The 13,621-nt window shown below is 46.1% G+C and overlaps 1 protein-coding gene across 2 annotated transcripts in view; it reads right to left on the bottom strand.

Moving 5' to 3' along the window:
• Nucleotides 1-2,774: 2,774 nt before the first annotated feature.
• LMX1A (LIM homeobox transcription factor 1 alpha) overlaps nucleotides 2,775-13,621 on the bottom strand; it is a 79,015-nt gene continuing 68,168 nt past the window's right edge. Inside the window, exons 5-9 of one of the 2 annotated variants that reach the window (XM_077336274.1) lie at nucleotides 11,739-11,908; nucleotides 9,646-9,723; nucleotides 8,190-8,259; nucleotides 6,535-6,708; nucleotides 2,775-4,235 (exon numbers count right to left, since the gene is read on the bottom strand). In XM_077336274.1, coding sequence (XP_077192389.1) covers nucleotides 4,075-4,235; nucleotides 6,535-6,708; nucleotides 8,190-8,259; nucleotides 9,646-9,723; nucleotides 11,739-11,908 — 653 coding nt within the window. In that variant the 3' untranslated portion in view covers nucleotides 2,775-4,074. Of the gene's footprint in view, nucleotides 4,315-6,534; nucleotides 6,709-8,189; nucleotides 8,260-9,645; nucleotides 9,724-11,738; nucleotides 11,909-13,621 lie in introns of both variants that reach the window. The other variant, XM_077336273.1, reaches the window with a different exon arrangement.

Raw genomic sequence — 13,621 nt, 5'->3', positions numbered from 1 at the left:
GACTTGAAACTCTGCTTGTGTTCAAGAGTGGGTCACCCGGGGAGAGCTCTGACCCTTTCTTCACATCCTGCACCTGCTGCCCGGTAGAGCTAAAATGTTCTCAGGTACCCCATTCGCAGCTGATGGAAGCCTTGCTGGGATGGAAGCTCTCCCTGCAGCTCAGAAATCATGTCACGTGCTGGTTGGAATGTTTCCTTGTAGCCTGCAAACAGCAGCACGTTTGAGCTGTAGCAATCCAAAGAAAACAGTCGTTTGAGATATATCCTGCCCATTTACGTAAACTGGCAAAGGGGCGTTGACCCTGAGAGGCTAAATTTTACTCAACTTGGTGGGACAGTAGGTAGGATCAGCTGTGGGCATGACTGAGCAGAATATGAAGAATGTCCTGCAGGGGGCATTGGAGGAGACGTGCATTTAGCATAGTTAAAACAGGAACATCCTGATGATTTTCGCATAATCTCCTCCAGCGTTTTCATTGGCTCCGTGGGAGACTGCTTGCTCCTTTGAGCATACTTCTTCCCTGCTTGCCTCCAGAACAGGCTAAACGACTGCAGACAACAGTTTGATAGCTAGACAGTTTGGACCCTCTTCTCTCCTCTTTCTATACATAGTTGTTCCTCTGTGCAATTAAAAATACCGCTATCATCATCATCATCATCATCAGATTTATTTCCCACCACTCCCTGCTAGGCTTGTGGCAGGTAACAACAGTCTTAACCCCAATAAAAGTACCCATTAAAAGACTTTAAGAATCCTAACATGACGGAAAAACAATCTTGTTCCCATCCCCCACTACCAGAGCAGCAGGAAGAGTGGAGGGCGTGGTGTAACTGCTTAGTCCCAAGGGGGGGGGGGAAGACGATAGATCTTATTCGCTGACTTCAGCCCAACCTCTTGTCCCATTTTGTTCTACTCCCTCTCGCTCTCTCTTTCCAGCAGGTTGATGCATCAACTCTTTTGCTGGAAGCTGCTTAATTAGCACCATATTGTTCAGAGCAAGCTTGTTCCTTCCTATCAATGGCATCTAATCGGCATCCTTACCTGAAAGGTAATCTCTGCCGATCTCCTGTTGGCCATTATGCAGTTACTCGGAATAAAGGGCCTTTGTTGATGGTTACAGCTGAGAAAGGAAGGTCAAAACACCCTCCTTCATGCCCTCCCCTTCTTTGTCCTTGGCTAGAAGAGTAAAGTGAGTAATGCCTGGGCGTCTGCAGAGACCCCTCCCCTAGGAAAGGACTTCGACCTTTATAAGATGACCAACAGAGAATAGTGCAGATGACAGAAGAAGCTGAGATTCAAGGGCATTTAGTCCTTTCAAGATGTTATCAATTATGGGAACCAGGAGCTTACCAACCACATTGCTAACAGGGGCAATGTGCATATTTACCAGGCACAGCTTCCATCAGAGCAGATGGGCAGGTAGTTGTCAATTTCCTGAATTCTGCAGGAGGTTGGACTAGATGACCCTGGAGGTCCCTTCCAACTCTATGACTCTATGTGTCAACACAGGCTGTTCACACATAAGTCAGTTTGCTCATTTCTGAAAGGCAAAGTATCCATGAAGTAAATGAATAAATAGGGCATTTCCGCACCTGTTAAATGTAGTGAAACGCTTACCTTACGTTGTCGTTACATTCCGTCCCCTCCATATATCGTCGCCATCATGCAGTGTCTGGGCAGTAAACGGCACGCCACACCCTCCATTCTAAAGCGCGAGTGGGGGAATTACATAAAGTGGATTCCCCAACTTATTTAGCATGAGCTACCAGAGAGCAACCAGCAGGCAACCAGCAGAGATGTCTGATCCCGTCAGATCTCGGAAGCTAGGCAGGGCTGACTCAGTTGAGTATTTGGATGGAAGACCACCAGTGGTAGTTCTAACTCACCAGGAAGATTTTCCAGAGCAGGTGTGGCCAAACTATGGCCCTCCAGACATCTGGGTCCATTCTGCACACATTGGATAATGCAGTTTCAATGCGCTTTTGCAGAACAGGATAATCCACTTCTAAAGCGCAATGAAAGTGCATTTTCCCACATGTGCAGAATGGGCCCTGGAGAACTACATTTTGGCAGGCCCCTCCCTGTTCCTGAGCTTAGCCTGAAAGCTGTAACACTCACTGGAGTCCTTCCTTTACCTATGGCTGTTCCTTTGGACTAGACACACGTGCAGGAGTCAGGTTCTCAGATTCTGTTACTATTTTGCTAACCAGTCAGCCTTTCCACTGTATTATGTGATCCCCAGGAACAACAGACGGCCTGGTCCCTGGAAAGAGCCAAGCATTGAACTCCTTAGTAACCTGAAGCACAGCACTTCTTGAATACTCATAGCGGGATTCTCGGGTCCTTCGCAGATCACAAAATGCATATTGTTCTGTGGCCTGCTTAAAAACCCGAGTAGAGGCATATCTGTTGCTTTGAAAGGTACATTCATTTTTCAAGTGACTTCAGGCTGCATTTATAAGGCCTGTAATGGCAGTAATGGTATAAGGAGCTGGATGAAACCTGTCACTTCCCTCCTTTGCAGATCATTCTCTCTTGTAGGGGTAACAGTGGCTGCAGCAGCTCGCTGGATGGCCCAGCTCTCCTTGTGTGCCAGACTGCTTGCACGAGAGGCAAATTGTTGACCCTGATATTTCTGGATAGGAATGTCCATTGGAGGGGGCAGGGGAAACCAAAGCACGGAATGGCTTCCAGCTGAGAAGAAGGTTCCTTCCAGCCGTTCAGTCTTTGCAAATGAAACACATGTATTTATTTATTTTTTAAAAAATCACTTCTTTTTCATTCCATAACTTAAGTGCATTGCTTAAATACGATTCACACACAAAATAAAGTTGGGTCGGTGTGGGGAGCCAACCTGATACAACATTAGCTGTTCCGGTGTCTGGTATATACAATCACACACTCCCTAAATGCATGCACACTCACACAAGCACACTCACTTCTTGCCAGGTGCTTCTAGGGAAGCCAGTCTCCAGGTGGGAATCCCCGTCCCCCAAATTACAGCTCATCTCCAGTGTACAGAGATCAGTTCCCCTAGAGGAAATGGATGCTTGGGAGGGTGGACTTTATGGCCTTGTACCCATTGGGGTCCCTGTTCTCCCCAGGCTCTGCCCAACCTAGAACTGGCAGCCCTAACCCAGCCCTACCCCTACCCCTACCAGTAGCCAGGGGGTACCGGGCAATTTTGGGTGCTTCACATGTTAAAGTGGGGAGGAATATTTTTTTAAAAAAACCATTCAGTTTGCTATAGTGCATGAGGAATTTAAGCAAGGGCCAAGCTCAAATTTCAAATCATTATTATTATTGCATATTCAGTCAGTCCAAAATCGCCTCTTCTTTTCAGCGTTCATCGTTCGCGGCAAAAGACCTTGGCTTATCAATTGTCCAGCTCTCACTTCTCCGTATCCCTCAGTTACATGATTGTGCAGAACAATGTATTTGACTATGTGAAAGATACATGTGAAGTCTTGGGGTGCTGTTCCATTGAGTACAGGATCCCTGATTGGTTGAGAACAAACCTATAGCCGTTCTAAGGAGGAGGATGCAGCAACCACCAGGTGAAAGATACAACCAAAGGCACAGCGTCTGGGGGAAGCACTGCTGGACACAGAATATCTGAAAAGGCTAAGTATTGTGGGGAAGAAATCCCACCCAAACAACTAGTTCCCATCCAAAATTTGAAAGGAGGGAACGCTTGTTGTGTCCATAGCCTCAGTCAAAGTCCAAAGCACTAATTTCCACAACCAGCTTAAATAAAACAAAAGTTTTTAATACAAGTCCTAGATTTTCTGTTCAAAATTTTACGCTCCCATATTTCAGTTCATTGGTTGCATAAACCAGGGAGGAAACGGAGATTAAAGTTTTGAAACAAGCTTCACAAATGGTCCTGGTTTTCAAGCGGGAAACACATTTACCTACTTCCACACATGAAAAAGAATTGCCAGCTCTTAGCGCCGCAGGAGTCCTCTTGAAACAAATGTTCGTCTTGTGACGCTCAGCCTTTCTCTCCTTTCTTGCTCTGAACGGGGCTTGGGAACGCTCCGAGAAGCATTTCTGTTCCAGGCATTGGATACCTCAAGATGTAAAATAGGAGCTCTGCATGGAATACAGGTTTTCAATGGGGTTTCCCACTCTTGATTGCAGGGGCCCGGGTTCCGAGGTCGCTAAGAAACAGTCACCCAAGTTGCTGAGGGACGTGTCATCACTATCAAGGTCATGGAAAAGTGGTTCAATGCCTTGAGGAGACATAAACAAGACGCAGTTGGTTTATTGGCAGCCCAGTCCATGAGAACGTTCCTCCTGCACATGTTCTTCCTGCAATTAATGGGGGTTACTCATGAGCAGTGCTCTTGAACAGTTCCTTGTTTGTTTTAATGTCTTGTGCAGGGGATCTTCCCTCTGGATTATACCCTTAGATTTGTTTTAACCCACTCACTACAAGGAGGCTCCATTAGGGATGGTGGGACTTCGAATTTTAACTCATCTCCAGACTAAAGAGATCAATTCCCTTGAAGAAAATGGCTGCTTTGGAGGGTGGACCCCATAGCATTATACTCCACTGAGGTCCCCCCTATCCCAAGCCCCTCCCCCTCCTGCTCCAACACAAAGTCTCCAGATATTTCCAAAACTGGAGCTGACAATCCTAGGGGAGACCTGGGAACCCCCTGGAATTATAGCTTATCTCCAGGCAACAGAGATCTGTTGAGAAAATGGCTGCTGGAGACAATGGCTCCTTTGGAAAGTGGACTCCATCACATTGTACTCCACTGAGGTCCCTCCTCCCCACAAATCCAATCCACCACCAGCTCCCCACCCAAAGTTTCCAGGTATTTACTGACCCAGAGCTGGCAACCTTAGCCTCCCCATAGGGTTCAGGGTTGAGAAATACCTGCAGACTGGCATTCCTAGCTCCACATATGTAAATCTTAAATATACGAGTCAGTGAAATAAACAAAACACATAATAAAATCTTGGTTTAAATAATGTTGAAAACTATTAGTCAAGGAAGAAGGACATTCTGCAGTTTTAGGTCACTCGTCCTACGTGTATTATGCATGACAGGAAACCTCACAAAAAGCCTACCCCAAAAGACATTGTTGTTTTTATTTCTGCACAAGGGACCATTTTCACTGAGCTAAACCCATTGTGTTATTTTTGATTATGCATGACAGCCCCTCCACATAGTGTTGACTGTGAATTTTCAGTGCAGTATCTGAAACTAGCTTTGTAACGACTTTTCTTGCATGATGGCACTGAGGATGCTCTTTTTTTATTTATAAATGTTAGCATGTTTTTGGTCTCCTCCCCTTTTCTGCTTGCAGTCCCACATCCACTAATGGGAGTTCGAGCGCCTGCCACTGATTCTCTGCCTCTGTCAGCGATCATGTGAACATGCCATTTGCCCTGGCAACCGATCCAACCGTATTGCTATATAAATTAGTAGGATTACTCTGTAGTATGCATGGCATTTCCTCCAGTCTTCTGTGAATGCTCCTACGAAGCTTTACCTCTGATCAGTGACCGGGGGGGGGGGTGTTTGAAAATTTAACCGGTTGGCGAAGAGAGGGGTCTGAAATACCAGTTGAGGGTTGCTGGAGAACAAGGAAGCAAAGCTGCTTCAGGCTATGTGCAGAGGCTTCCGTGCAGAGGCTCACCAGTAACTAAAAAAACCTTCATGGGGGAAGGGATGGTATGGTGGGGGCTTTAAGTTTGCATGGGAGCCTGTGGTCTGCTGTGGTCCATCCTGCCCACTGTCTATGAGGAACAGTATACCAACAGTGGGGGAAAGGTGGTAGTTTTTTTCATTCAGAAGCCTGTGTATCCCCATGGGAAAGTCTCCATGTCCATGAACTACAATTCCCATAAGGCCCCACCAGCAGTATGTGCCATAGTGACTTTACAGCACAACAGAGGAAATTCCCCCTCCCACAGTTACAATCAGAATGGTTTAGAATGCATATTAACTAAAAAAAAAACAACAACAACCCAACAATGCATAATCAAAGCACATGCATAAGCAGGAATTTTTAAAAAATGTTCTTAAAAAGGATGATTTAAAAGAGTCAGCAAATTGACTGCAGAGGAAACCAGCCCATGCATAATAGGCCCTAGACTGTCTTTCTACAGGAGCTTCTTGACAATCCGAAAGTCATATTGTTAAGGGGTAAGGTCACCAGATTTTAACATTGGTAAAGCGGGACACCATTGACCGGGGGGGGGGGGGGGGTTCTTGATTAAAAAATTGTTCTATATGGAGCAACAAAAATTTTTCATAGAAAGCATAAAACGCAAAAATAGTATTGTAATATATATATTTTAAATTTCAACATAGTACAATGTGCCAGGTGCCCCCAGATGTCCCTCCAAAAGTAGGACAATCTGGACACCTTCTTAAAGGGTCATCTTGCTTCCTCTGAGATATTGCAGTGGGACTCCCCCCCCCCCCCCCCAAGAAGTACCCATTTATGAAGGAAATCGACTTTTCTTCTGGTTGTGCTCTCAGAAGCTGCAGCGTGCAGGGCCTTCAGTCCTTACCGTAGGGGTGCATGTGGTCCCCGGGCATTTGTGGTGGAGTGAGGCCTTGCCGGAAGGGATCTGAGCCGTAGACATTGGGATCCATCACCAGCATTTGTTGTGGGGGCTGCGGCAAGTTGGTATAGGAATTCATGATCCCCTCGAGGCCGGTGCTGCTGCCGTTGTTGGTCTGAGCTGGAAGACAAAGGGAGAAGTTCTATTTTGACAAGAATTCTCTCCTCTTACCCCTCCATGCCATCTGCTTGGCAAGAGTTACGACCTTGTCTGTCTTGTTGACTTTTGGGATGACATCCTTAGACTTCCAAGCCCAGGAGGAACCTGTGACCTGTTGCCATTCCATTTAAATTCCACATTTCCATTCCATTTAAATTCATAGCAACCTACCCCAAATATAACTCTTTCTGAGCTGCAGCATAAACCCTCTCAGGGACCGCTCCTCCAAAGTCCTGCAGTATTTACGAACAAAAAATATATCTATCTGTTATCTCACCTTGGTATAGTGGTTAAGAGTGGAAGCTTCTAATCTGGTGAGCCAGGTTTGATTCCCGACTCCTCCACATGCAGCCAGCTGGGTGACCTTGGGCTCGCCACAGTCCTGATAGTGCTGTTCTCACAGACCAGTAATATCAGGGCTCTCTCAGCCTCACCTCCCTCACAGGGTGTCTGTTGTGGGGAGAGGAAAGGGAAGGCGATTGTAAGACACTTTACGACTCTGTCTGGTAGAGAAAAGTGGCATATAAAACCCAACTCTTCTTCTTCATCATCTAGGAAATACAGGTGTTCTCTCAATACACTCATCTTTAGTGGTTATTAGCAGAAGAAATGCACCTAGTTCTTCTGTTAGACTGGTGTTTATGCTAGAAGAGATTGATTAAAATGTGGAATTTACTGGCAGAGGATGTAGTGATGGCCACAGGTATAGACAGAAGGAATAGGAGGAAGAGGGTTGGTTTTTATATTCTACTTTTCACTACCCAAAGGAGTGTCTCAAAGTAACTTTGGAAACAGTGGAGGTTGGATGATGAAGAAGAAGAGTTGGTTCTTGTATGCTGCACTTCTCTACCTGAAGGAGTCTCAAAGTGGCTTACAGTCGCCTCCCCTTTCCTCTCCCCACAGGAGACACCCTGTAGGGTGGGTGAGCCTGAGAGAGCCCTGATATCACTGCCCGGTCAGAACAGCTTTATCAATGCTGTAGCGAGACGAAGGTCACCCAGCTGGTTGCATGAGGAAGAGCAGCGGGGGAATCAAACTCGGCTCACCAGATTAGAAGTCAGCCCTCCTAACCACTACACCAAGCTGGCTCTCAAAGGTTGGAAGGAAGGCTGTGCCAAAACAGGGATACATTGTGAAGCTCTCTGAGAAAGTTTACCAATTGCAGAAGAAATCTTCCATTGGCCACCAGTTCCTTATTTGCCCTGAAAGGTCCTCCCCTACCCCACCTCATCTTACCACCTCTCATATTCTGGCTCAATAAAGGACGTGCAGAACCTGATTCTGAAAAAACTGGAACTTAAAAATATATATATTCTTCCTGCACAGGTGCTGTTGTTGCCTCCTTGGAAAGAGAATCCATTTCCTCCTGTTGAGATTTTTGGCTAGGTGCAGTGAGGGTCTGAAGGAAACCTGGAGTTCCCCTGATAGAAGGCAAGCCATACCAGAATTAAGTCGCTGTGTGTTTTGTTGATCTTGCTGTTGCTGCTGTTGTCGTCTTGCTAGTTTCTTCATCTGTTACCGGAAGGAGAAAATTAGAATAATCTAAATTATTTTTTTAATGTGGAACACATCTTCTGGCACGCCTTCTGAGACAGAAATGGGTACAGACATGACACCTGTAGTCCCACCCCAGGGAGTGCGGCAGATGAAGCAGCAAGGGAGGAAGTGAGGGAAGTGGCCAGTGGATGTGAAGTCCAGGGTGCTGGCCACGAGGGGGGGAGGCAGCTGGTGGAGGTGGAAGCTGGGGCACCGGCCGTGAGGGATGTAGGGATACAGCTGGTGCAGGTGGAGGCCGGGGCAGAGGCTGTGAGGCTGGCTGAAGCCGTGGCACTGCCCTGAAGGCCTCTGGGGGCTGGGGTGGAGGCTACTCTACTTGCTGAAGCCATGGCATCACCCCACAGGCCTCTGGGGGCCAGGGCAGAGGCCACACGGCTCCCAAGGACCAAGCCGCAGCCCTCCCAGCCTCCGGGGGCTGGGCCACAGACTGCGATGCAAGCACTGACTTCCAGGCCAGAGGAGGCTGGGACAACAAGTAAGGAGGGAAGTGGGAGGACTCTTTGTGTGTGTATGTGTGTGTGTTTCTGGGAGGGAAGCAACAAGGGAGTAGGTTGGAGAAGTGAGAGGGGTGGGGAAGTGGGAAGGGAAGAGGTCTGCATGTGTGTGTGTGAGAGAGACAGGGGGATGGGGGATGGATCAAAGAGCTCCAGAGCAGGTATGTATTCCACATACCTGGGAGAGCCTGGATGTCACTACTTTTATTTAAACAGAAGGTTTATAGAATATTGTCCTAATGGTGCTTTAATAAGTAATTCTTGAGATTCCTATCATAATATTTTGATATAATTCTATGAAATTATATCAAAAGCTGGAACTATGTCTGGAATTTATGGCTTTTGTCATATGTTAGGCACTCTCTTTTTGGATGGTGGTTGAACGAGTTTTCCAAGCTGGCAGAGCTTCAATTTATGAAGAGGAGCAGAATTCCAGGCTGCTTAAATGAACAATATATTTTTATTAAGAAGAGAAACGCCCATATATAGGGAGAAGAAATGAGAGAATCTCATCTAATTGTTTTCTGCAGTCATTCTTAAGTTGTTCTGGAGGCAAGCAGGGAGCAAGTGTGCTCAAAGGAGCAGGAAGTCTCCAGTGAGCCAATCATGAAGCTGGAGGAGAGTAGTAGAAAAACTCCAGGGAGTTCCTATTTGAACTATGCTAAATATACATCTCCTCTGATGCCCCCTGCAGGATATTCTTTTAATGCTCTTGAATCATGCGCACTGCAGATCTAACATATCCCAGGACATGAGTTTCAGATCCAAATTCCAGTCCACCATCTGCACATATCCACAGTCGAAAAGTTTCTGTAAAAAGACATTGTTATTTAAAGAGAAAGGTTACCTTAGCTCTCTGATTCTGGAACCAGACCTGGACCACTCGGACACTCAGCCCCGTCTCCGTCGCTAATGTTTCCCTCACCTTCAAAACACATGTCAGAAGAACAAACCCTGTTATTCCATCAAAGAGAAACCGAACCTTCACCAAAATAGTTGCCTCCATTGAAGAAACTGAGCTCGATGACATTAGAGTATGCTTCCCTCCCCGATACATTTTGTGGAATAGTGTTTGAAATTTGAATGAGGATGCTTTAAAACTTTCCCAGTTTTTTAATATTTTAAATCTTAATGAGAGATCTCGGAAACAATTATAAATTCTGGGTGCTGGTTTCACCCAATAGGTGACAAACTGAATGATGATGATGATGATGATGATGATGATGATGATGATGATGATGATGATGTTATTCGTTCAGTTGTGTCCAACCCTCGGTGATTCTATAGGAAAGTCTTCACCATGCACCCCTGTCTCTAACTGCTTCTTTCAATTGGTTCATGGTCATCCCTGTGTCGTATTTGATCGTGTTGAGCCAGCGGATCCTTTGGCGACCACGTTTCCTTTTGCCGCTGACCTTGCTGAACATGAATGATTTTTCTAGCAAGTTTGATCGCATGATATGTCCAAAGTAAGTGAGCTTTAGCCGTAATATCTCCCTTCTAATGACACAGTTGGTTTGCTCCTCTCTAAAACTATCTTGTTGGTAACTTTGGCTGTCCATGGTATCCACAGCATTCGTCTCCAACACCATAATTCAAAAGCAACTATTCTCCTCCTGTCTTCCTTCTTCAGGGTCCAGCTTTCGCATCCACGGGTTGTTATGGAGAAGACAACGGCGTTGACTAGCCGGCCCTTTGTATTAAGGCCGATATCCTTACTCTTCCATATTCAGTTCATGCCTAACATTGCGTTCCAGCCCAGTGTTATTCACCATTTGATTTCACGGCTGCATCTAAAACTTTGATTGATCATAGAGCCAAGAACAGAAATCTCAGTGCAAAATTTCTCAGTGGCATTCCTGATTTGCCAAGAAGTAGACCCTCAACAGGGAGCTATGGGCCTTCCCAACTATGGGAAGATAATGCCTGCGTGATACTGATGTTTTCAAACTACAGTTTGTCATATTGACCTTTGCAATTTCTAAGTATACATTTAATGATTTACTACAGGCTTTCTCAACCAGGGTTTCATGAAAGCCTGGGGTTTCTTGATGGCCCTGAAAGGATTTCCTGAATGGGAAGGAGTTAATTAATGTCTGTATTCCAGTTTTTTAATGACTCCCCCATCCGCATAGAGAAAGAGCTATGATCAATTTTAGTACTTAGTATTTGTATACCAATTGAATGCAAATGTTTTATCATTATTAACAAATTGATTTAATCCACCCTGAGTTCCCCAAGAATAAGGGGGAATATAAATCCTAGAAGAAAAAGTGTTGTTGTTGATAAATTTGTATAACACCCTCCCATGAACGGCTCAGGGCACAGAAAAACCCTGTTGTTGTTGTTTTTTAATTTAAAATCATTGTAAATTTTAACAATTTACTATAAATACATTAAAACATCTAAAACTGCATTTGAATCCAGTTAATTCCAGCTCACCCCAGATGTTCTACCTGAGCATTTCTGAATCGGGGTCTAATGGGAGCCCACGAGATGTTGTCAGTTCACTGGCTCCAACCAAAACCTTGGCAGATCTGCTTTACAAGCCCAGCAGAACTGCGTCAGTACCTGGGGCCCAGACATTCTCTGGGAATTCATTCCACCAAGTAGGGGCCAGGACAGAAAATGTCCTGACCCGGTTGCGGCCGGCCAGACTTCCTTGGGGCCAGGGATCACTAGTCAGTTGGAATTGTCCAAGCGTAATGCTCTTATTAGAGCCTAATGCTGGGAGCGATTGAGGGCAAAAGAAGAAGGGGACGACAGAGAATGAGGAGGCTGGATGGAGTCACTGAAGCAGTCGGTGCAAACTTAAATGGACTCCGGGGAATGGTAGAGGACAGGAAGGCCTGGGGGATCATTGTCCATGGGGTCGCGATGGGTCGGACACAACTTCGCACCTAACAATAACAAATGCTCTCATATTTAAATGTTTTGTACCTTCCTACAAGGCTTAGAGGAAACCTCGAATGATGCCTTGAATGCCCTGCGCTGTTGCGTAGTCAGGATGGTCCGGGGTCGCTTCGGTCTCTTCTGATCCTTGTTCTCCTCAGACGTCTTCCTGGTTCCAGCTCCCATTTTGCTCAGGTTCTCCTCATCATCACTTTTACCTGAAAATAATTATGAAAATGACACAGAATGGGACCCCCAGAGCTGTTGCAGCTTTTAAATGTTGCCGCCTATCAACATAAAAACACCTTAGCTGGGGCAGCTTAAATCACCCTCTTTCCAGGGCAGAGTCTGCACTTACTTTGTTTATTCCATTGTCAATCCTGTTGAATTCAGATCGCTTTGAACTTGGGTCTTCCTCTCCCCCCCTTCCCCATTGAAACAGGAAAGTCTTCTGCACGTGGTTAGGGTAGTTCAGAAGGGGGGGCAAAGCCTCTTTCTTGAAGGGGGGGGAGGAGCCAAGCAGGGAGCCTCTTTCTTTTCTTGGGGGAGAGGGGGCGGAGAGGATTGAAGAAGGCAGAGAAGGGAGAAAAAATCCAGGACCGACAGAAGTTGAGAGAAATTAGGGGCTTCTCCTTTAAGGCAAGCTTGTCACATGACCAGGTATGGCCTATCAGAGGTTCTCTGCCACGGAGCTTTCTTTCCCAATCCAGATTTGAAAAATATTGAGCGTTAAAAGCACTCTAAGATATCGCACAATAAAGGTAGGGTCACTCCAGATCAATCCTTCTTGCTGCAGAAGGAAAATTTAAATCGCCCCAAATCAAAACGGAAATCGCATTCTGTGTAGACGGCAGGGATTGAATCGACCCGGGGTTGGAATAAAAGCTCCATGCAGTTTACACCTAGGTTTCCCCAAGATGAATTAAAAAGCATATGAAAGTATCTGGATAAGGTATGTACCTTACGCACCAGTTAAATTAGTGCCCTGTATTTGTTGATGCTTACGGTATTCTTTTTATACTATCATGCCTCTCAGGAAGGTTTCCCAACCACAGCACCTTGGTACCATGAAGGCCCGTCAATGGTAGCGTGTCAATGGTGGTGTGGAGTTTTTCAAAATGGTAGCTCACACCCTCACACCCTGTGCCTGCCGTTTCCAGCTAAGTGAAGTGGAAAGAAAAAGGCGTTTTTCATTTTTAAAGCAAATTTCCACCCTTATTTGGGTAGGTTGGCCTGTCCCCTACCAAAGTGGCCAATTTTGGGCCAGGAGGGGGTGGGAAGGGGATGGCCCAGACCATTAAAACTTTTGCCACCAAAACCTCCTCTTACTTCCACGAGGTGTGGCAGAAAGGGGTGGCCATCTGGTGCCACAAATCCTGCGAAAAATATTTCCAGGGTGCTTCTACAGTCAAAAGGTAGGGAAAGGCTGCGCTAAGGGATCTGTGTGTCCTCCAGAGAGACATATGATCAACCACTGGTTTTCCTGTTTCCAATGGAATACTTCCCAGAAGGCCAAGGGCACAGCCTGACACCAACAACATATCAAATCTGTATACCATACTCAGAGTCTGACCCAATGAGCTCAGTGCAGTGGTCAAGAGTGGTAGTCTTTAAGCTAGAAAACCGGGTTTGAGTCCCCACTCCTCTGCATGCAGCCAGCTGGCTGACCTGGGGCCAGTCACAGTTCTCTTAGAGCTGTTCTCACAGAGCAGAGCTCTCTCTACCTCCCAGGGTGTCTGTTGTGGGGAGAGGAAGGGAAAGGTGTTCGTAAGCCGCTCGGGAACTCCTCTGGGAAACGAAAAGCGAAAAGTATAATGAAATCGGCTCTTCTTTCTTACAGAGATGCAGATAAAAGCAGGATATAAATACATTCCCAGCACCAAGAGAACAGAGCTATGGAGCCAAACCACTGCTGTGACTGGCAGTGGCTC

The sequence above is a fragment of the Paroedura picta genome, chromosome 4, assembly GCF_049243985.1.
Source record: "Paroedura picta isolate Pp20150507F chromosome 4, Ppicta_v3.0, whole genome shotgun sequence".
In the NCBI taxonomy this organism is placed as follows: Eukaryota; Metazoa; Chordata; class Lepidosauria; order Squamata; family Gekkonidae; genus Paroedura; species Paroedura picta.
This window is presented reverse-complemented; position numbering and strand designations above follow the sequence as displayed.